The 21,350-nt window shown below is 44.5% G+C and overlaps 1 protein-coding gene across 2 annotated transcripts in view; it reads right to left on the minus strand.

Moving 5' to 3' along the window:
* UBQLN1 (ubiquilin 1) overlaps nt 1-19,274 on the minus strand; it is a 35,227-nt gene extending 15,953 nt beyond the window's left edge. The window contains exons 1-2 of one of the 2 annotated variants that reach the window (XM_019478143.2): nt 18,992-19,274; nt 4,264-4,415 (exon numbers count right to left, since the gene is read on the minus strand). In XM_019478143.2, coding sequence (XP_019333688.1) covers nt 4,264-4,415; nt 18,992-19,135 — 296 coding nt within the window. In that variant the 5' untranslated portion in view covers nt 19,136-19,274. The remainder of the gene's footprint in view (nt 1-4,263; nt 4,416-18,991) is intronic. The other variant, XM_014608615.3, reaches the window with a different exon arrangement.
* Between the last annotated feature and the right edge of the window lie 2,076 nt (nt 19,275-21,350).

Genomic DNA, 21,350 nt, shown 5'->3' on the forward strand with positions numbered 1-21,350 from the left:
TTGCAGGTGAAATACACAAGAACAGCTTTTCCCTTCTGAATCAGTCCCATTTGTTTCAAGTCTTAATCTTTAAGAATAGACCTCTACACATGAGCTTTCAGTTAGCTGCCACTTCCAGGAAACTGGACCTAAAAAGGATATTAAATTATTCAAATCCCTGATACAGACTCTGGTAAACAGACTGGAGGCTGAAAGACTGATTTGCCATAATCTGGTGCCAGGATCTCAGAGACCATCATTCACAGATATAAGCAAAACATTCAGGACACAAGGCTAGAAACAATCAAGATGACAGATTTATCTTGAACCCTCTAAACTGGGATCTTGAACCTACTGGCAATTCCTGTCGTCAGAGCCTGGAAAGTCTTGGAACAGTCTAGAGTGAAAGCTGATGACTGCTACCTAATCAGAAGAGGACAAGGATCAATGTGAAGGGGCTGCAAGGTCACCTGTCTGCAATACTTAAAAGCAGCCTTAGTACTGAACTGGGATACTGATGAAGTCATGTTTGCATGGGGTATTCCCCATAAAACCCAAAAGGACCACTGGTGCTATTATGCATGTGAAGCTGGTAGCCATGGAGGAAGATGCCAGAAATTAGTATCTTTTCCTAAGTACTGTACTTCTTTCTTGGAGTCAACCTTAAACACCATCCAAGAATAGCTGGCCTGAAGTTTTTTCAAGAGGTTGAGTTTTGTACTCCTATGGCATCAGAAGTACTTCCTAATACAGAAGGCTCAGACATTTGGGTCCAGGGAAATACAGATCAAGACGGACCTATTTATCTCTCTAATGACATCTTTTTTAATTGAGATTTACGTGGTCTTGGAGTCTTTTTAGAAGGTAACTTACATGTGGTACACATTTCTGTAATATGTCTTTTCCCCAGGAAAAATTTGCTTCTGGTATGCTGATTATTTAAAAAAGGCATTAAGGCTACTATAAAGAACAATTTTTAAAGCTTGGGAGATATACGTTTGGTCACAGCAACCAAAGTGGGTAAATACAAAATCAGCTGCTTCAAAAAAACTGTAAAAGATGGCCCAACAAAAACATAATATTAACCTATTCTTAAATAAGCACCTTTTCTACATCTGACCACAACAGAAGAAGTTGAGTGCCATACTGGGTCAGACTAATGGAATCCAACAGTGGCAGTAGTGGAGGTTGTAGAGGAAGAGCATATGAACAAGGTATTTCTAGAGAGCAATCCATCTCCTGGTCAATACCCTCCTTTGCGTTCACTATCATTGGTTTAGATTTCCTACCCAATACATTTCTGACTGTTCAGTTTAATAACTATTAATAGAACATCCATGAATTTGTCTAGTTCCTTTCTGAACGTAGCCATTTCACCTACCTATACAACCTCCCGTGGCACTGAGTTCCACAAATTAACCACATGCTGTGTGAAAAAATACTTTTTGTTGGTTTTAAACCTGTCTCCTGCTAATTTCAGGGAGTGCCCCCAAGTACTCAGGGACTCTGAGTAACAGTTCTCTATTCACTCTGCCCACATGCTTCATGGGCACGCTCAGACGTGTGTGGATGTTTGGTTTCCTGGGGACAAGTAGCAGTGGTACACCTTGCACCTCAGCTACTTGTCCTGGGGAATGCCCATGCCACGTGCACTTTGACGTGTGGAAAATTACCCCAGGAGTGGTAGGGGAGGCTGGAGCCAGCACTGTGCTAGCCCGAGCAGCCTTACCTGGGGTCCTGGGGGCCTCCTGGGGATGCAGCCATGGTGATCTGGTGGGCAGAGCCTGGCTGGCAGCAGCTGTGCGGCTCCGGGTAGCCCAGCTCTGCTTTTCAGCAGTGCATGCTGCCTGAATATGTGCTGCTCTGTTTTGTTTTTCCTCAATTTTTTTTTTGGACACCTGGATATCCAGAAAAAAGAGACGGAGTAGAGCACACTCGGGCAGCACACCCTTGCAGCACGGAGAACACCGGACTTTGTAGTATGTGACACTGCAAACGTGTTTGCAGTACCACATACCGCACTCATCTGGGGGCGCCCCACAATTCTATTATTTCTTCCTCCCACTCCCAGGGTAGATAAAAATCAATTATTTTTTTAAATAAAAAAATTAAATCAGATTTTTTTTATTTAATTGTATTTAGTTTAAGATGGTTTAAAAAAAATAAACCTATATAAAGATAATTTTAATTTAAGATGTGTTAAAGCTAAAAAAGATATCATAGAATAGGAATTATAACTTCTAATTATATACTATTTGAGACAATATATTAATGTAACCCTTTTAGAAAAGTTTTATAAAATAGGTCACAACAGGCCAGGAACTATATTAGGGGCCCAATCTTATGGGGTTCCCAGAGGCTGCTCTATAGAGTTGTAAAGATCAAAAGAAAACCATTCTACCCAATGGGACTTAGTGCTCAGTCTAAAAGATCCCATTAAGCATCTCTGTGAACTGAGCTTGTCTTACTTGTCCAGTCCGTGAATAAACAGGAAGAGGAAGGTGAAGACTGAGTTTGCTGTATAACCCAGTATTTTAAGTTTCTCATGTTGACTTGGCTGAAATAATTCATTTATTTTTTTGTTAAAAACACATTTCACATTTGTAACTAAAATAGTTAAAAATTCAAAAATACATATGCTTGTTTTGTTAAAATAATTATACATGTTTGTTGAAGAAAAATATCCGAAATACATAATCTTGTTGTTTTAGTTACATGAAACAATTCAAATGTCTGTTGTTTTTGGTGATGGTTGTTGTTGTTCTCCTAATACAGCATGGCAAAAATATCCCCTAAATATCCATGATTAATCTAGTGAACTGGAGATAGTTCACCTCCCAATAACTTGACAAGCAGTTGCTTCAATTAGCTTTGGTAAATAAAATAACTAAATCATAATTCAGTTCTCTGATGAAGCTGCAAAATTAAGCTGAAAAAATAATCAAAATCAATTAGTGCTTTAAAATGTATAGCATGCACCTTTTAAAAATGAAACCTACATCCATCTCCAAGTTGTGAATAATATGTATTAAGTTTATACCAAACAACAATACAATGATTAAACCAAGGCTTCCTGACCGGTGACTTAAACTGCAATTTAAATCACAATTTAAATCAAATCTACCCTACCCTCTCCTTTCCAAATTGGAAGACTCCAACTTTTTAAAAAAGTCTCCCCTGAAATGGTAACTATGCCATACTCCTGATCATTTTGATCGTCTTTTTTATTTTTCCACATGAAAAAGTTGACATAGTAAAAAGACAGAGGAGGTAAACAACTGGTTATGACAGAAGGCCACAATAGCCAAAGTTGGGTTTTTGCTCAACTATCTTGGCCAACTTATGCTTTTGTTTTCGTGGTTTACCCCAAGAGAGTGGCCAACCCGAGGCATGCATGTCCCAAGTGGACCACTTCCCATGGCAGGCAGAGGATCTAACAGGGAGCAGAGATAATGGGAACAGATAGGCCAGGGAATAAAGAGCAGAGCAACAGGCGCAGAAGACAGGGCAGAGAGGCAAGAGAAAAGCAAAAGATCAGGCCAGGAAAGGGGACTGGAATGGCACTGGGAGAGGTGGTGAGGCTTACCTTATGGCACACCTGCCAAAAAAAAGTTGGCGTCTATTAAGTACTCCAGCCTCATTCCAGGCTGATATCACTGACCTAGCAGTGGAAGTCTTTGAACAGACTTCATGCAATATGCAGAGACATCAGAAATAGCTGGAGGGAAGGCGGCCTCTTAGAACACTATTTTTACATGCAGACACCAACTGCCATGGAGCTGCCCTCAACTGCATATTAAGCCCACGAAAGAAGCCATACTGTAATTTCTGCTCTGCATTTGACGGCTTGCTCAAAGACGAAAGCAGATACTGCTGATTGGGCTTGGCCCGAGGTGCTGAATAAGCTTTTGTTCACTCTTACAAGGAATGAGAATAAATACTTAAGAATGCTATGGGCAACAAATGAGAAATGTGGAAATAACCATGGCAGGAAGGTCGAGCTGATCTTTTTTCTTTTTTTAAAGCTGACATGGTTAAAGTTCAGAAGGTGGCACCTGAGTTCCAAGAGAGAAAGCTAGTCTCTATTGCTGAATTTAGGGACAAGAATTTTAAAAGGTCTAGGGAATTTCTGCCTGTGTATGGCTGACAACCAGGACCCAGGAGCAAGAAAACTGTTCTATCATCACATCTAGTTCTCCAGAACAAGGACTGTTAAATCATATTACCACAACATATATCTTGCTTTTTACAGTGAAATAGAAGACAGTTCAGCAGTCAGGTTACCTGTTTTGTGTTTTGATAACAAGGTGAACAGTAAGCCCATCATGAATCCCATGCTGGGTTAGAGTATCTTGGTCTTTTAATATTTTCCCAGCAAATATCAACACAAGTTGGTCAGTGTGGGACTTGAAACGCTTAGAGATTTCTTCCTTAAACTAGATGAAACAAAAAGAAAGAGTTAACATAATACACTGATTTATATATACCAAGCTATTTGCTTAAAACACGTTTTAGGAGAGGTACAGCTATTCTTCTGTTCACATTTACTGGATATATGTTGCTTTATGCAATATAAAATGTTGCCTCAGCTTTGTTTTTGAAGGCAATTATGAAATCAGGGAATCCTACTTTGTACTCCAAAACAATTCAACCATTGATCAAAAAAGCAGTACACTTAATGTACTGTGTTAGAGCAATTACATTTTCATACTGGCCTTGCACAAACTGCATATACAGTGAAAATATTCATGTCAAAGAATGAAGTAGAGAAATTCTGGCGCTCTCTCTCAGGTTTTTACATTTAGGTACAATAGCTTAAACTTTCCAAATTAATCTCTTAACAGAGGGAGTCAAAACTAGAAAAAAAGAAAACTTAAAAATTAAGATTACTTAGTTGACTTTGATGCCATTTTCAGATCACATATACACACCACAGAGATGACCATTTATATGTTCCTGTTTAGTATCATAAATCAGAAATAACTAGTGAAGCTTCATCTTTTAGTGAAACTTTAAATACTTGTCATTGAAACTGTAATCTAACAACCATCTGTAGACTTAAGCCTCGACCAAGTCAGATTTGCTATTAGCAATGCACCTGCTTACACTGGCAGACAAGGAAGTGAGCACAAAAAGACAATGGGCACATAGTAGTACCCAGTGCCATAAACATACTTGGCTGCAAAAATAGCATTTCCTCGCCGGCCCCCTCCTCCCCCCTGCCCATTACACACAAACAGCTATACCTGTGGTTCTCATGTGGCTGCAAAAGTAGAAGGCTACATTAGTGACAAGAAATGCTATCAGTCACTAACAAGCTAAGTCACCAAAGCCCAAAAGCAGGGGTGGGTAAAATACAGCCTTAGGCTAGATCCAGCCTGCTAACAGATTGCATCTAGCCTGGGGCTGCCTCCACAGCAGTCCACACGGGACCAAGCCCCGACTGCTCCCACACTCGTGGCAACTGGCGCCTTGCTCCTGCCTGCACCCACCGACCGTGCTGCCCTGGCTAGTGCACCCAGCTTCCCAGCAGGGCTGCCTTCCACCCACTCAGCTGCCCAACAGATGGCTGCTCATTGCACTGGGTGGGCAGAATAGGTGGAAGGCAGCCAGGAGCAGGAGCTGGAGTCCTGCATTATGGGGCAGGAGCCATCTGACTGCAGCTCCTCCTGCCTCCCCTCCCTTTCACCCCCAGCTGGGCATGTGGTGCCCCATGCTACCTGCTGTCCTGAGCATCAGGACAAGAGCAGGAGAAGAGACGCTGGAGGCAGGGGGAGAGTAACAAGGAGGCTGCAGAGTAGGAGCAGCCTCACTGGGAAGCTGGGCGCGCTGGCTGGGGAAATCCTGTTGGTGGGCGCGGGGCAGGTGCAGGCGGAAGCATGGTGCAGTTTGTCCCAGGTGGGAATGGGCAGGGCTTGGCCCAATGCAGAGCACTGCAGGGGCAGCCACAGGCCAGATGGGAGGGAAGGGAAGGAGGAGGAGTGCCTGCACTGCATCGCCTGGGTGAGCTCTACTGTACGCACTCCCTTCCCCACGCCCCTGGCTGGCTCCTGGAACCTAGCCCCCACAATTCCCCCTTCATAATATTTATTTGAGCTATTATACAATCCCCTCTAAATACACTACTCAAAAAGACATAAATGAGGACAAAAATATTTTAATTTGATTTTAAAAATAATGTTATAGTAGATGTTTGATTTTTATTTTTTTTTAAATACAATTTGTTAAAATTACATCTTCTGAAAGATTTTATACGTGTGGCCCTCGCAAGCCGAAATAATTCTCCACCCCTGCCCTATGGTGACATACCTAAACCATGGGTCTCTTTCAAACCCAGGTAATAAAGCTACTCAGAACTGTCTCAACACTAAATAGCTAGCACCAATTGCAGAAAGAAGCCATCAGCTCACTTCAAAGGTCACCGATACTGGATTCCAGAATTAATGGATAAGTACAAATCAGATACAGCATCCCATTGTTTAAATAGGAAGGAAAAGAAACACCAAACAAAACACATTTGCACCAATACTTCTAGTTACTAAAGGTAATCATAGAATACCAGCTCCTCCAACTAATGAATTCTCAGTCTATCACAGACTTCTGGAAAAAAAAAGGAACATACCCATATATTTATATACTGGGTATGCCAGAAAATAATTTTCAATATATATGATTTTGTAAACAACTGCAAACATCTAATCTTCTATTCCTGAGCAAAGTAATAAAGTCCCCAATATCAATTTCTGCCAAAATAATAAATCTTTCCAATCACATTCAAGCCTAGGATCTGATCTGCCAGAGGTGAAGGCTGCCTCCATGTATGGTGACCTTTTAGTCATACACTAGAGCAGTGGTCTCCAAACTTGTTAAGTAGATCACCTTTGACATTTAAAAACAACCCAAGATCTACTGTATGCGGCCACCAGACCCCCCCCAACCCCCACCCCGCCCAGCAGGCAAGTCTGTAGGGAGGGAAGGGGGGGGGCAGATTGAGAAAAAATGATTTGGGGGCGCAGGTAAGTCCCACCCAGCTGGGGCCCCACTCAACTTAACCCTGCTCACTGCAGGGGCCTCGATTTAGCCCCTGCCCCTTCCCTCCCCCACGGACTGACCTGCTGGGCTAGGGCATGCGCGTGCACACACGTGGGCACTCAGGCCTCCAGCCCAGCCTCAGATCGACTCCAAGATCTACTGGTGGATTGAGATCCACTGGTTGGTGTCCACCGCACTAAAGGAAATTACCCACATTCATCCTTCTAAACTTCTCAACAGTATCTGAAACTCTTAAGTCAGGGGACTGCTTCAAGCTATTTAGCAGAAGTAACTGGCAAGAAAATTGAGCCAGTTTCAATTCTTCCTTAAGACTGTGATAGACAAAGGCACATCTACTCTGTGGCGTTCTACCTCTGAAGTTCTACAAGGCTCCTACAAACACCATCCTCTTGACACAGCAAACTATTGATGGATTTAACTGGCTGACAGTAATGAATGTACCATAAACTTAGGCAAGCTGCAAGACATCTTGAGTTTTAATTCCAAAAGTATTTGGACAACACCCAGCTCTAGTTCTCTCCCACAGAATAACTGTAAACACCATCCACTATCAGTGCTGGAATGAAATAAACCACCATATAAATGAAAGATACACTTACATTTAGGGTGTCACTAGAGATAAAATAGAGTTGTGACAATGTAAAACTTTTCCATTATAGAGCTAAGTAAATTTCTCAATAAATTAAGGCATTTTGCAAAACTCATTGCTTGGAGAATCAGATGATGAAGAAACTCATAAAAAGCTTGCTAGCAGAAGTGTGTTGGGTACGGGTTTCTATCTGATTCAACATGTTGGGGTGACTGTTTCCTTTTTATTAAGTATAAGTTATGCTTTAGCCAGTTTTATTATTTTCATAAGACTACTAGGAAGCAAAGACTTCTTTGGGCGATATGCTAACTACATAGTTGGTTCAATTAAAGATAAAGTTAGAAAAACTTTTGAATGCAAGACGTTCTAGCTTTATCCATGCACTAAGGCAGGGGTGGGCAATTATTTGGGTGGAGGGCCACTTGCTGAGTTTTGACAAGCCATCGAGGGCCCCATGACAGGCAGCCAGGTGCAGATAAATATTAATTTTCTGAATTTTTTATGGGCTCTGTTGGCCGCATTTTGCCCACCTCTGCACTAAGGTTTGCTTGATTTTCACTCAAGATGAGGTATAAACTTTTCATAATTTTTCTGCAATATTTGATGCCCAATATGCTTATGGAATCCAGTTTTTATTGTAATGCTGTAGTAAATAAAGCTCATTAATTTTCTTTCTTTCTTTTTTTAAATCAACGTGTACACTAAACTAACTACTTGTTGGACACAATGGAAAAGCAAGACTTAAGACCACCTAATGAAACAGGAAGGTATAAAGAAAGTTAATACAGGGCCTTGTTTTTAGTAAGAAAAAGGAAGTGGTCTTCTTAAAAAGAGTTAACTCGTGTGTTCACTTCCTTGTCTTTTTGAGTGCCTAGATGCTTTGCTGATAGCAAACAACTCAACATACAGTCCCAGTGAAGACAAGAGTGTTCGTTTTCATGAGTTAGACTTGAAATCACACCAGTTTCATGAGTTCCTCATGAAAACTACTAACCACCTCATCTTCACTGGTATTTTACTGTAATTTGCTAGATATGAATACACTACTTCTTCCTAAATATGGTGCTTGAGCATGGTGTTATCCTGAAACTCTATTCCAAGAATGGTATTATGGGGTGCAATGTTCATTTTCTGAATCACTCTCATATCCAATATGCTCAGTATACAACATTTTTTAAACTACCAGGGCTGCTGCAAATTCAACTTAAGAAAAAACAAAACAAAACAAAAAAACAACCAACCCACTTGGGTGCATTTTTTTTTTCTTTCTTTTTTTTTCTTCAAATATTATCACAAATTAGAGGCTCTCCAAGCCAAGTTAAAACTTCAGTTATGTCTGTTGAACCTGCCTGGCCTAGAAGTCTAAATGAACGTACAGGTTTCCCTCGCTTTATGTGGGTTCTGCACATGTGAACTTGCTCTTATACGATGACGCTTTTATACCAAAAATTCATTATTTGCGAGGTAAATTCACTTTTATGCAATAAGTGTAGGGGAAGCCCAGAGTCAGCTGCTTTGTGCGGTGCATTGTGAGAGTGACAATAGTCTCCTGTGTGGATCTGTGCTCCTCACTCATTGTCTGCAACATGTGTTTCTGTAGTTGCCATCATCACCCTGTGCTTGTGTTTACTGTCTGCTGTTGGTTAAGTACCAAAATTGTCTTGTAAAAGTGGTAGAAAAGGGTCTGAGGGTCAGTACAGTCAAGGTCTTGTAATGTATCCCTATTTATTACGTTAGAATCATAGAATCAATGGATCAGAAGGGACCTGGAAGATCATGAAGTTCTGTCCCCTGCCACAGGCAGGAGGTTAATGAGCTCAAACTAGCTCAATGACATGCTTATCCAGCCTCCTCCTGAACACCTCCAAGGGTGGCAACTACGTCACCTCTGCCAGGAGTGTGTTCCAGGTTTTAGCTACCCTTACAGAGAAGTTCTTCCTTATGTCCAGTCTAAATCTTCCCTGTTAGTTTGTGTCCACTGGTCCTTATCTCCCCAAGGGGTGCCTTCCTGATGAGTTGCTCCCCAAGACCTTGGTACTCTCCCAACATACTTGTAGGTGGCTATCTACTCACCTCTCAGCCTCCTCTTACTCAGTGCGAACAAGCCTAGTTCTTGGAGTCTCTCCTCATATGGCCTATCGTCCAAGCCCCTGATAATGCAGGTGGCACTTCTCTGCACCCTCTCGAGCTTATCCACATCCTTCTTCAAGCGTGGTGCCCAGAACTGGACACAGTACTCCACCCGCAGCCTCACCAACACCAAGTATAGAGGGAGGAGAACCTCTCTGACTCTGCTGGCAACATACTGGCTGATGCATGCCAGAGTTCTGTTTGCCCTGCTGGTGACTTCCTTGCACTGCTGGCTCATGTTCATCTTCTAATCGACTGTGACCCCCAGATCCTGTTCAGATGCCCTGCCAGCCAGTGGGCTGCTGCCTATCCTATAATTATGGTTAAGGTTCTTCCTACCCAGATGCAGGACCCGGCATTTTTCCCTGTTGAACCTCATCTGATTCTGATCAGCCCACAGAACCAGTCTATCTAGGTCGCCTTGGATCCTTGCCCTATCCTCTGGTGTGCCCGCATTTCCCTACAGCTTGGTATGGTCGGCAAACTTAACCAGTGGGTTCCCTGTATACGAATTTGAGTTATGTACCATTTTCCAGGAACACATGTATGGCATAAAGCGAGGGAAATCTGTAATTTTATCAATGCATAAAAGCAAAAGGAATCTAGCTCACGTGTTTGCTCTAAAACAGGGGTCAGCAACCTCTGGTCTGCAGAGCCGCTGGATCTGGCCCATGGAGCAGGGCCTTGGAGGGGGGAGGGGGGTTCTGTATACTGCACTGCATCTAGGTACTTTACTCATGCCACACTGCAACTGGGCAGCAGAGAGGAACAATGGCAGAAAGAAGCAGTGGTGGCAGCCAGGTTCTAGTGCCAGCCCTATCTTCAACCTAAGCTGGGTCATTCTGGCCCATCACCAGAAAACAGCACTGACCACTGCTCTAAAACATTTTATTTTATCACTGATAGAAGCAAAGGACTGACGATGCATGGCGCAGATGAGCCTTTTTACATTATCACTTTTCATAGTAGACCTGTACTTTAACCATTAACTTATTAATGTTTGACCAGCTGACTAATGGAGCTGAAACAGAGAACACTTTAAATGATCTTACCTAGAGAAATTAAGAAAAAAAAAGTTAAGACCCAGGCTGCCTGTTGACACACTCCACCCCCACGGATCGAACCAACTGCTTTCTGCTGACTCACAAGAAGCACTAAAAAGCAGCAGCTGCAATAGCATTACAGCCCATTCATGTGCCAGACTAAAGACAAAGAACACTGTCAAAAAGGAATAAGCCAGGAGAACAACAATATCCAGAAACACCTGTCTCCATCTTCAGCCAGTCCTGGTCTAACACAAGGAGCTAAGTTCCGGCAATGATTTTCGAAGGAACCTCAGGATATTAACTTACAGCGGGTATTAGCTCTCCGAAGTGTAACTGCAAGTGTCAATGCAATCTTTTGAAATTTTCAATTTATACTTTTATCTGGCTAAGTAAGAAAGTGACAAAGTCACCCAATTTCCCTCCGCAGTTGCTTTCAGCACAGAATTATCTCTGTGGTGAAGGAAAGATATTCCAGGATTTGGTGGTGGCTACAAGAGTTACAATTTATATTCATGTTCCTAAAGCTAAACTTTAAATTACAAAGACTGATATTACAGTGATATCACTTTACTCAGAACTGTCCCCTGCTTACTTTCCAAGTCAGATCTCTAATAAGTAATACTTCTTACTCCCATAATTAAATTGGTAGTCAATGCAGTTAAAAGAATTGTTTTGTACTTCATTCACTTTCACACATTAAATCTGTGCAAGTCAATCAGACTCGCAGGATTCAAAATAATTTTTCTTTCAGATCCTTGGCTGAGTTCATAAGGTTGACAATTAAACACACAAATAATACTCCTACTTGAGGTGGTGTGGAAACAGCACTGGAAAGGGGCAAGGGGTCTATTCTCACCTCTGATACCAGCCTGCTGCCAGATTTTTTTTTAAGTTACTTCGCTTTTCTGCGTCCTGATTATTCATCTGGAAGAGGAGGATAATGATGCTCACCTCTTTTGCAAAGCACTTTGAAATCTGCTGAGGAAGAGTGTTAAGCTACGCACACCAAGCAAACAGAGGTGGACATAAGTGGGATTCTTAAAAAAAGATACTTTTAGGGGTAGGACTGCACTTTGTACCTTTATCTACAAAGGCAGCAGAGATGTTAAATTACCTTGCTAGAAACAGACAACTGCGAGAAATGTTCACTCAGAAGGTCCTATCATTCTTCTGGTCATGAAATGGCAGATGTTGTTCATGGAATGGTGTCTAGACTACTTTGAATTAGGGGGAAAAAAATTAAAAAATGCTGCAGAACCCAAAACATAAGTAAGCTACAATTAGAGCTAAAAACAAACAAACAAAAACTTAAGGTCACACCCATGATTAACTTTAAACAGATTTTATTAAGCCTTCATGAAGGAGCAAACTAAGGGTGCACCAGTAGAGATTTTGGGCGCCAATACCAATAGCTGATTTTTAAGGAGGCATATTGGTCAATACCAATCCAATTTCTGATACTAGCTGAGTACAGCTGGTAAGTCTGTTGTGGTGGAAGGAAAGGCGGGGAAGAAGGGGGGGCCAAATCAATGCCCCCTGTGGTGAGGGAGGGGGCAGGGGCAAGCGTTGCCCAGCTGTAGTGAGGCGAAGTACAGGATGGAGCCACAGCTTGTGGGGGGAGGGAGGGGTGGCTCCCACCACTGCTTGCACCCTGGGAGGGCAGGGGGGCGTGTGCCCCCGGATCTGCATGGGGCAGGATGGGCAGGCAGCAGCTGTAGGTTGGAGCTGGAGCTGTACTGGGCTCTTCTTGGTGGGGGCTGGGCTCACGGCAGGAGCTACACAGGAGGTTGCAGGTCCTCTCAAATTTCACCGTAGCCTTGCTTCCAGTGCCACCACCCACCCGACACAGCCCCTGTTCTTCCCCGCATGTGGATGGAGGTGGGGTACTAACCCGAGACTGTGCCAGGTGCACGTTGGTGTCAGCACTGGGAGCAGGCCTACGACGAAATTTGAGGTGGCTGCAGCCTCCTCCATACCCCACACTCTGAGCCCAGCCCCCACGAAGAAAAGCCCAGCACAACCTCGGCTCCAGCCCACAGCTGCAGCCTGCCCTGGTCCCCCCATCCGTGGGGCACATGCCCCCTCCACCATACCCTCCCGGGGTGCATCCAGCAGTGGGAGCTGCCCCCTGACATGCTGCAGCTCCCGTCCCACATCCTGCTCCGCCCCAGCTGGGCAGTGCCTGCCCCTGCCCCCTCCCTCACCATGGGGGGCATTGATCTGTTCCCCCCCCACGCCCCTTCCCTTCCCCCACCCCTTCCACCGCAATGAACTTACCAGCTGCATGCAGCTCTCCAAGCTTCTGGGCTCTGTTCCTTGCTGCCCGACTACTGCACTGTGGCTGCACACACGCATGAGCATTTATCGGCCAAATTATCAGCTGCATCAGGCTGATTTCTGTTACAGCCAATTGTTTTTATATTGGCACCAATCTGATATCGGACCAATGTATTGGTGCACCTCTAGAGCAGCGTTTCCCAACCAATGTGCTGCAGCACAAAAGTGAGCTGTCAGAAATTAACAGACGTGCCATGAAATTTTGCCATGGCAATGAGCTACAAAAGGTATGAGGATGAGGAATGCCTTAACAGGGGTGCCACGGAAAATTTGAATTAATGCAAATTAATGTGCCTTGGGCTGAAAAAGGTTGGGAAACACTGCTTTAGAGCAAAACAATCAAATATCCTCGTAAAGTCTTGTATTTCATTGGGCTTCTTGGTTTCAGCTAGTAAGTGTAATATTTCCTTCTACTGGTAATTTTTAGAGGTTATTAATTTGCATCACCGAGCAGTCCAAGAAGTCTCCAACGCTTCAGAATTTGGTTCAAGATCTCACCTGATTTCTCCACCTGTATGTCAAAAGAACACTGCAAATATCCAAATGCCCAATGCCATTATGACAAACATTCCTCCAAAACACATTCTTTCACTGATTAGTTTTTCCTTGTTGCCTTTTAACAATATTTAGAGCTGTCTTCTTAGCTTCTGTTTTCTTAGTACATTAAGAGATAAATGATTTTCTTTTTAACCATCAAATCATAGTAGAGCAGTAGAGTAGCTTTTGCACGCTGGCTTGCAAGTTTTCAGGATAAACTGAGTCAGAATAAACAGTGATTGACTACAGGGAATGTATATCATTTGAAAGAGATCCTATCTGTGAAACCAAACTATCCCTTCAAAAAATGTATACTTAGTTACAAGAGACTCCAGAATCTTGTTGTTATAACATTTTTTTCTTACATCTGTCAATCTTTGCCAGGAAAAGCTTGTAAAAATAACTCCTGTTTACGGAAAGCTGTCACAAAAAGTCACCTTTCTACCTGAGCCAAGTTTGAGGAAGGAAAAAAAAAAACCCCACTGCTTTGTAAAAAGCCATTATTACTGCACCAAACAGCAACTTCTTACTGTTGAGGAACAACTTTAGTTCAGTTTCCAGAATTTTATGAGGAAAAATTCACTCCGTAATTCCTGTATCAGTTTGTTAAAAAGCATTAGGAAGAGCTGAAGGAAGTTAATAAGAATGATACTGTTCACAATGAGTTGGCAGTCTTTGATGAGCTTCAAGGCACTGTTTAAGGAATAAAAGAACATAAATAAAAAAAATTTACTCTAGTTTTGAAATTTTCCTGCATTAAAATGCAACAAAAAGATCATAGTATGGAAGCAGAACAAGAAGTGGCATACTGAATTTCAGCCTCTTTTGCCAGATGAGAAGTATATTTGCATTGTACTGCTATGCTACCTGTAGACTATAGGAAGACTGCTGAGACAGGATTGGTTTATATTAGATTACAGAAACTAATCTGTTCCCATATTAAAACAAGCTTTTTAAACTGCTACATTAAGTGTGCAAAAGTTAGAAATTACATAAGAGTGCCTATGCCACATACCACCCCCTTTAACACAGGTAATACCATGTTCATGTGAATACTCAAATATCAAACTTTAATATAGGGAATGTGACTAAACTACAATTGTAAGTCTCTTGCTTAAATAATACAGTTAAAAACTGTGACTGAAGTTTCATTCACAGTACCAGTTAACAGATTGTGTGCGCACATTTTAAAGCAAGCATAATTTTAAGTAAATAAGTAAAGCCCCAGAACAAGTTTACATGTACACATACACTAGCAATGCAACATTCCAGATTTTTAAGTATGGTGACATACACAGAGCAGTATTTTCAAATACTTCTTTCCAAACCGAATTATTTCCCACTTCTCCAAAGCACGTTTCCTTTTGTAGACAAAGTCCACAAAAAGGTTAAAATTAATTAGAAATGCAATTATGAAAACCCAAGTGCTTCAACTGAGCTGCATTCCCTAACCTTTCCAAAAAAGAGATTAATTTATGAGCTTAGGATAAGCATGAGAAATTTCAGGACTGAAAGCCATTTTTCTGCCAGAATTATAAACACCTTAAAGTAAGAGGGCCTTAACAACCTATTTCTAAGACTACTTGAAGTACTTGTTTGTAATAAGGGGACTCTGATGGCCTAAGAGGTAAGACGACAGAGTAGGCTGAATTTCTTGTTACAGGATTACAGTGTTTACAAAATAATGCATGAGACTATAATTTTGCAATTTTTGTGTGTGTAGGTGGATGGGAAAAGTGAACTAACTACATGGGGAACCCTGAATGTTGCCAACTTCAAACCTGGGCTGAACTAACCAGCTAACAGAACATAGGAGCTCAATAACAATGTTGCAGCAACACAATGAAGCACACCAGTCAAGTGCCAGCAAGCTCCATCTTCTTTAAAGTTTTTCCTCCAAAGTAAACTAACAGAAAATAGAGAGTATAGAACTGAATTTGGAGCAACCACTCTGTTTCAACTGTATTTCAACTGTAACAAAAATAAAAGGAGAACAAATTACCTAAAAATAAAGCCTCTGACATGACCATTCACCACCACCGGATAGAATTCACCACCCCTCCACATTTTTATGACCTCTCCTAAGAGTATCCCGTGGAGTTGATTCTATTGCAAAAAGAACTAGGTCCCAAAACAAGAGAGAAGAAATGAAATGAAATGACATTTACTCATCCAGCATAGTTGAGTATTTGGATTTTAAGTCACCAGGTGTATATATATTTTTCCACATTCAACATGAAAAATCTTTCCATAAAGTTCTGTACAAACCTGAATAATCAGTAGCAGACCTGTTTTAAGTGCTGGAAAGATACTTGCCCCAATTCTAGAGGCGGAGCCAAACACAAGATCTAAATGTGCTGGGGAAGTGAAAGATGGCTTTATGCTGGCTTTGTGATGACCCAAGTTTCCAATGGCAAGCTGCCCAGGTTACAAGTCAGAGTAGCCCTAAGATTGCTTTGGTGCCTTGCAATAGCACCCTTCAGAGACCATCATGGCACCCAAGTATCACTGAGAAACAGAAGCACTCTAGAAATGTCTCACACTGTCATGTAAGCCAAAACTAAGGGCTGAGGTAGGGTCAACAATGACAATCCGACTTGGACATTATTTGAAAATTCTACCACAGTGACAGTAACACTTTACACATCAATCAAGCAGCACAAAACAGACTCAGCATTGTACAGGCTTTTCTAAGGAGCCAAAGCATTTACTTGGATTCCAACTGCTCTACTCTAAAGCAAACAACCCAGTGAACTCTATTTAAAGGGACAATCAATGTCTCAAATTACTAACCATTTCCTTCATTACAAGGTGATTTGAAAAGCTATTTAGGTACGTCTACATGACAATGGAGTACCATGCAGAAACACCTATGAAAGAACAAGCTTATGTACTAGAGCCTACACTGCACCTGGCAGCTAGATAAGAAATTTACCCTTTCTGGTTCAAAGAGGTACCACGTATGACCTCAACTTGCATAGGACTACACAGGCACTCCAGACATACCTATAAGCTACTAAATAAGTTCAGGACCGTTATCCATTTTTGGAAGAGGATAATGCCAATAACTTGCTTGCATTAGTCAAATAAGCCACTGTTCACAACAGATACAGACGATTTGATGCTCAAAATTTATTTGGTTCTGTCTGTACATTGAAATTTTCACTGCTTATGCAAATGAAACCATTGTTGATACTGTTAACAATAGGTCAGTTTCATAGTGTAGGCGTAGCTACTAATACCTAAGATACAGGAACTGCAGGCCTTAAATCCCTGTAGGGGTTAGAAGTTGCCTCCATTTTTGTATAGGAATCAGAAGTATGAGGGCTGGAAGTCAGAGGTGAAGTCTTCTTGGCTTCATTACAATCAGTGGGAGTTTTTTCCACAGACTTCAACAGAGCCATGATTTAACTCAAGGTCTCCTCAACAGGGTAAGCTTATTTTAACCACCTTGCTTATCGTATCTGCATTTTAAGTGGGCACACAAATATTCTGTAAATCGCTTTGTGAAAGCATCTCATGTCTCTGTTTAAAAAAAAAAAAAAAAAAGCCTAGCAATTTCAATTTTTAGACAGCTGTCAGAGGAAACACTTCACCTGTTTTAAAGCTTCACATTTAAGAAATGCAATTCAAAATTAAATGTCTAGCTTAAATGTCTTTGGAACTATTAATGGCAAAAGTCACATCTAAGTGCATTTCTCTTCCCAGTTAGTTATAAATACAAATGTCAGTGTATCCATTTGCAACTGGAAAGCTGTTTGAGCAAACCCTAATCTAGTGCCTGCAAGACCACAGGGACATTTTTTAAATTATTTCTTAAAAGGCTTTTAGGTCATCAGCTTATACTTAATTGCATAGTGTCATTTTTACCCAGTAAGGAGCTTTAAATTAAGGAGGAACATCCATCAGTTTTTGTGAAATGTGCATCTATATTCCCCAACCATCTCTAAACAGATCAGATGTGATGCTGTACAGGTTTGACAAAAACAGCAGAAATAAAACCAGTCAGTTTCAGGGATACTACTCAGGTCTCTGTGAGCAGCGAGGAAATGCAAAGAACAATGTCCATTTTACACTGCTGTTTCTTGGAATGGCAGTGAGCAGCAGCAAAGGCAGATGTGCTTGAGTTTTATACTGGGGAGAAAAGCCAGAAAACATGCTTGCAACAAACTAACAGAGAACACCCAACCCTGCCACAGCTCCATGGTAGCATGGTGGAGCCTAGAGATGTTTCCCCTGCTCAGCAGTAAAACAGTGAATTTTACAATTTCAGACATGTTTAAGCCAAAAGCTGAGATAAGAGACTGAATCCCAAAAGGGCTCAGGGACGATACCCTGGAAGAAATTCCAGCATCCTCCCCCTTCCTGACAGCTAGCAAGAGGGAAAGTCTAGCCAGGGGGCTGGCCCTGCATCTTGCTACTGGAACCCCCATCTTGTTTTGGCAGCCTTGTCCTAAAAGGTGGCTTTGTTCTTTAGCTACCAGGCAGCTGGCACGTCAGTCTCTGCATGTAGACACTGGCCATGTACACAGGCAGCAGGCTGGGCAGGGTGGCCCCTTACAGACTAACTCACAGGCACAAGCCAAAGGCTACATACAGCCTGCTATGTCAGATGCTATGGAGAAACAGGCAGCAGTACCACGTGGGAAGAATACAGCTCATTAGGCCACAGAAAAGGGAGCTATGACTTCAACAGGAACGCTTCCAGCTAGGCTGAAAAACTTGAATGCATTTCAACACAGGTGCAAGACCAGAGCAGGCTGTCCTTGGCCTTGGAGCCCTATTTTTTTTTTTTTTTGGGGGGGGAGAGGGGGGCGGCGGTGTTCAGCCAGACAGCTCTGGCCCTAAACCCACCTCTTTCGCTAGTTCCCTGCTCTTTTCCCACCACTGCCAGCCTGATCTGCCCCGGAGGACAGCAAAGCAGTGGCACAGGCTGCCTAAAGAATTTGTGGAGTTGCCATCCCTGGAGACCTTTAACACAAAGCCCTGGCTGGCGCCACACAGATGGGAACGCCCTGCTCAGAGCAAGGAGCTAGACTAGACCTCCACAGACCCTCCTTTTCTACCATCTCATGGACTCGCACTGGGTCCGGACTGGGGTGGACAGGTCAGGTCCCCAAGGGGGGTGTGTGGGGGATGATTCAGCGGGTGCCACTCACCCCAGCCGGCCCCGCACAGGCCGGCGGCGCCCGGAAGCGGGGGGGGGGGGGAAGGCCGCGCGCTCCGCCCGCCCCGAAGCCGCTGGGAGCTCCGAGGCGACGGGGAGACGCCCCGCGGCCCTGGACGAGAAGGGGCGCCCTCTCCCCCGCTCCCTCCTCACCTGCCGGACGCTGCTGGTCTCGGACACGGCGAACTCCTCCTTCTCTTTGGGCGTCTTCACGGTGACTTTAATGATTCGCGGCTCGGCGGCGGGGGAGCCCGGGGGGCTGCGGGCCGCGGGGGGCCCCTCTCCACTGTCTGCCATGGCGGCGGGGAACCCGGCTCGGGACACGCTCCCTCGCGCCGCGCCGCCGGAAGCCCTCGCGGCCGGAGGGTTCAACGGAAACAGCCCGGCGGAGCGTGGCGCGCGGTGATGACGTCGCCCCGCGGGGAAGTTACTAGAAGGGGGTGTCTCCCGGCTTGGCGTTGGAGACGCGGCTCAGCCACGCTGCGCATGCGCAGCAAAGTGACTCTGCATTGTGCGTGCGCGGTAGGGCCGGGCGGGCAGTGCGCATGCGTGGGACCGAAACGGGGTGGTGTTCCGGGCTGTGAAGAGGGGGGTACTTCCGGCTACTGCCGGGTCACTCGCTGCGCGTGCGCATGTAACACTAGGGTAAAGGGTGCGTAGCAGTCCTGACGCGCATGCGCTGTGGCTGGTTGGGTTCGGCCGCCGGTCGTGTAGCTTGCTCTTCCAGCTGCGCGTGACCTGAGCACGGGCTCAGGCGGGGGGTTAAGGCTCAGCGCAGCTTGCCCCCTCCCCCCAAAAGTGAGGACGGGCTACAATATCAATTCAGGAACAGCACACTACTAATACAACACCCCCCACCCACTCAGTTGCTTTACCCTCGTTTTGAGAATATGCTTGCTGGTGCTGATCACCCCACAAGGCAAGGGACAGAAGTTACACATAAACGGGTTGAAGTGATCAGAAGCTGGTTTAAACCTATAACAGAACAGAAGTTCAGTGCACACAGACCAGTTTCAAAATGGCTGAAACCAGTTTGAGAGAAACCTGGTTGAATGTAGTATCAGCCTGAACTGATTTAGGTCAAACTAGTTTATAGAATTTCTGTCCCAGACCCCTTCCTGGGTTAAGTTAAACCAGCCTCCCAGCATGCTCTGCAGCCCTGGGTGGTGCTGTACTATGCGCTGTGCTCCAGAGAGCAGGGCTGGCCCTGCCCTTCTGCTCTCTAGCTGGAGTAGGGGTGGGGCTATGGCCAGATGCCAGCCTGCCATGGCCCCCTGAGGCAAAGGGGGCAGGGAGGAGGTTTATTTCCCCCACCCACCAGGGGACCACAGCTGGGGTCTGCCTGGCCAGGTGCAAGCAGCAGAGGCAGTAGCTGGGTTGGGCCATGCTGCAGTCTCTTGGTGGGAGAGGGGATGGAGTGGGGAATAAACTTCCTCCCTGCCCACTTGGCCTTAGGAGACCATGCTAGGTTTGCGTCTGGCCACACCCCAGGCAGCAGCGGGGAAGCTGTAGATGCAGCACAGCCCTGTGCACTAGGGGCAGGGCCCTACCCCAGGGCTTCCCAGCTGTTGTCTGCACACCTGGTAGCTGACCGCAGTTCGGCAGTGGTGTTGGCACCTACCTGTACGGCCAGGGCAGGCACCCAACAGTGATGGCGGCAGCAGGGAAGCCACAGGGAACCTGGAGCCTGGTACACGGGGCTGTGCTGTGCCACCACTGGATAAGGGAACAGTGAGCACAGTGCGCCCAGTTTGGTGCCCAGGGGACACAGGTCATAGTGCTGGGGCTCAGCAGGTGAGCTCCTGCCATGCACAGCATAGCAAAGACTGTGGCCGTCTCAGGCGCTGCGCTCCAGTGGGTAGAAGGGGCCACTGGACAGGAGCTTTCCTTTATGGAACTTTGCTCCTAGGTCCCTCTCTCCCCACAATTAGGCCTTTGCTTCTGGGCTGCCCCAAGTAAAATTAGGCACCAGCAGCTGGGAAGGTGCAGTGGGATCACCTGCTAGCTGGGACAAGGGCTTTGGGGGTTCCAGGCCATGCTGAGCCATGAGCAGAAGGGAACAAGAGGGGTAGACCCTGGCTGGGGTCCCTGCAGGCCAGGCTGGGGGTTTAAACCCCTGTCCAACGAACTCAGTCTGCTGAGGCCTGGCCACACCTGTCTCAGTTCAGCTTCCCCCTAGCCTGAAAGGAAGATCTCTGGCTTCTAGCCTGAGCCATCACAGGCATGTGCCTGCATTTCCAGAATCAAAACTGAACCTCTGGTCACTTGCAAATCAGTTCAATCTACATTGGTTAGACTAACCTGCAAATATTGAATCAATTCAGGCTCTGGCTTTTTGAATGTCTGTCCCTAGCCTAGATCACACTGCACCCAGTCCTTGCAACACAACCTAAAAAAACACTGACTCCTGCTTCCATTGCTGTGTCAAGAACACTACAATGCCCTGAAAGCATCCGTTCCTCACCACAAGCTGATTCCTGCACTGTGTAACACCTATTTCAACCAGCCATTA

Source organism: Alligator mississippiensis, chromosome 3, assembly GCF_030867095.1.
Source record: "Alligator mississippiensis isolate rAllMis1 chromosome 3, rAllMis1, whole genome shotgun sequence".
Classification (NCBI taxonomy): Eukaryota; Metazoa; Chordata; order Crocodylia; family Alligatoridae; genus Alligator; species Alligator mississippiensis.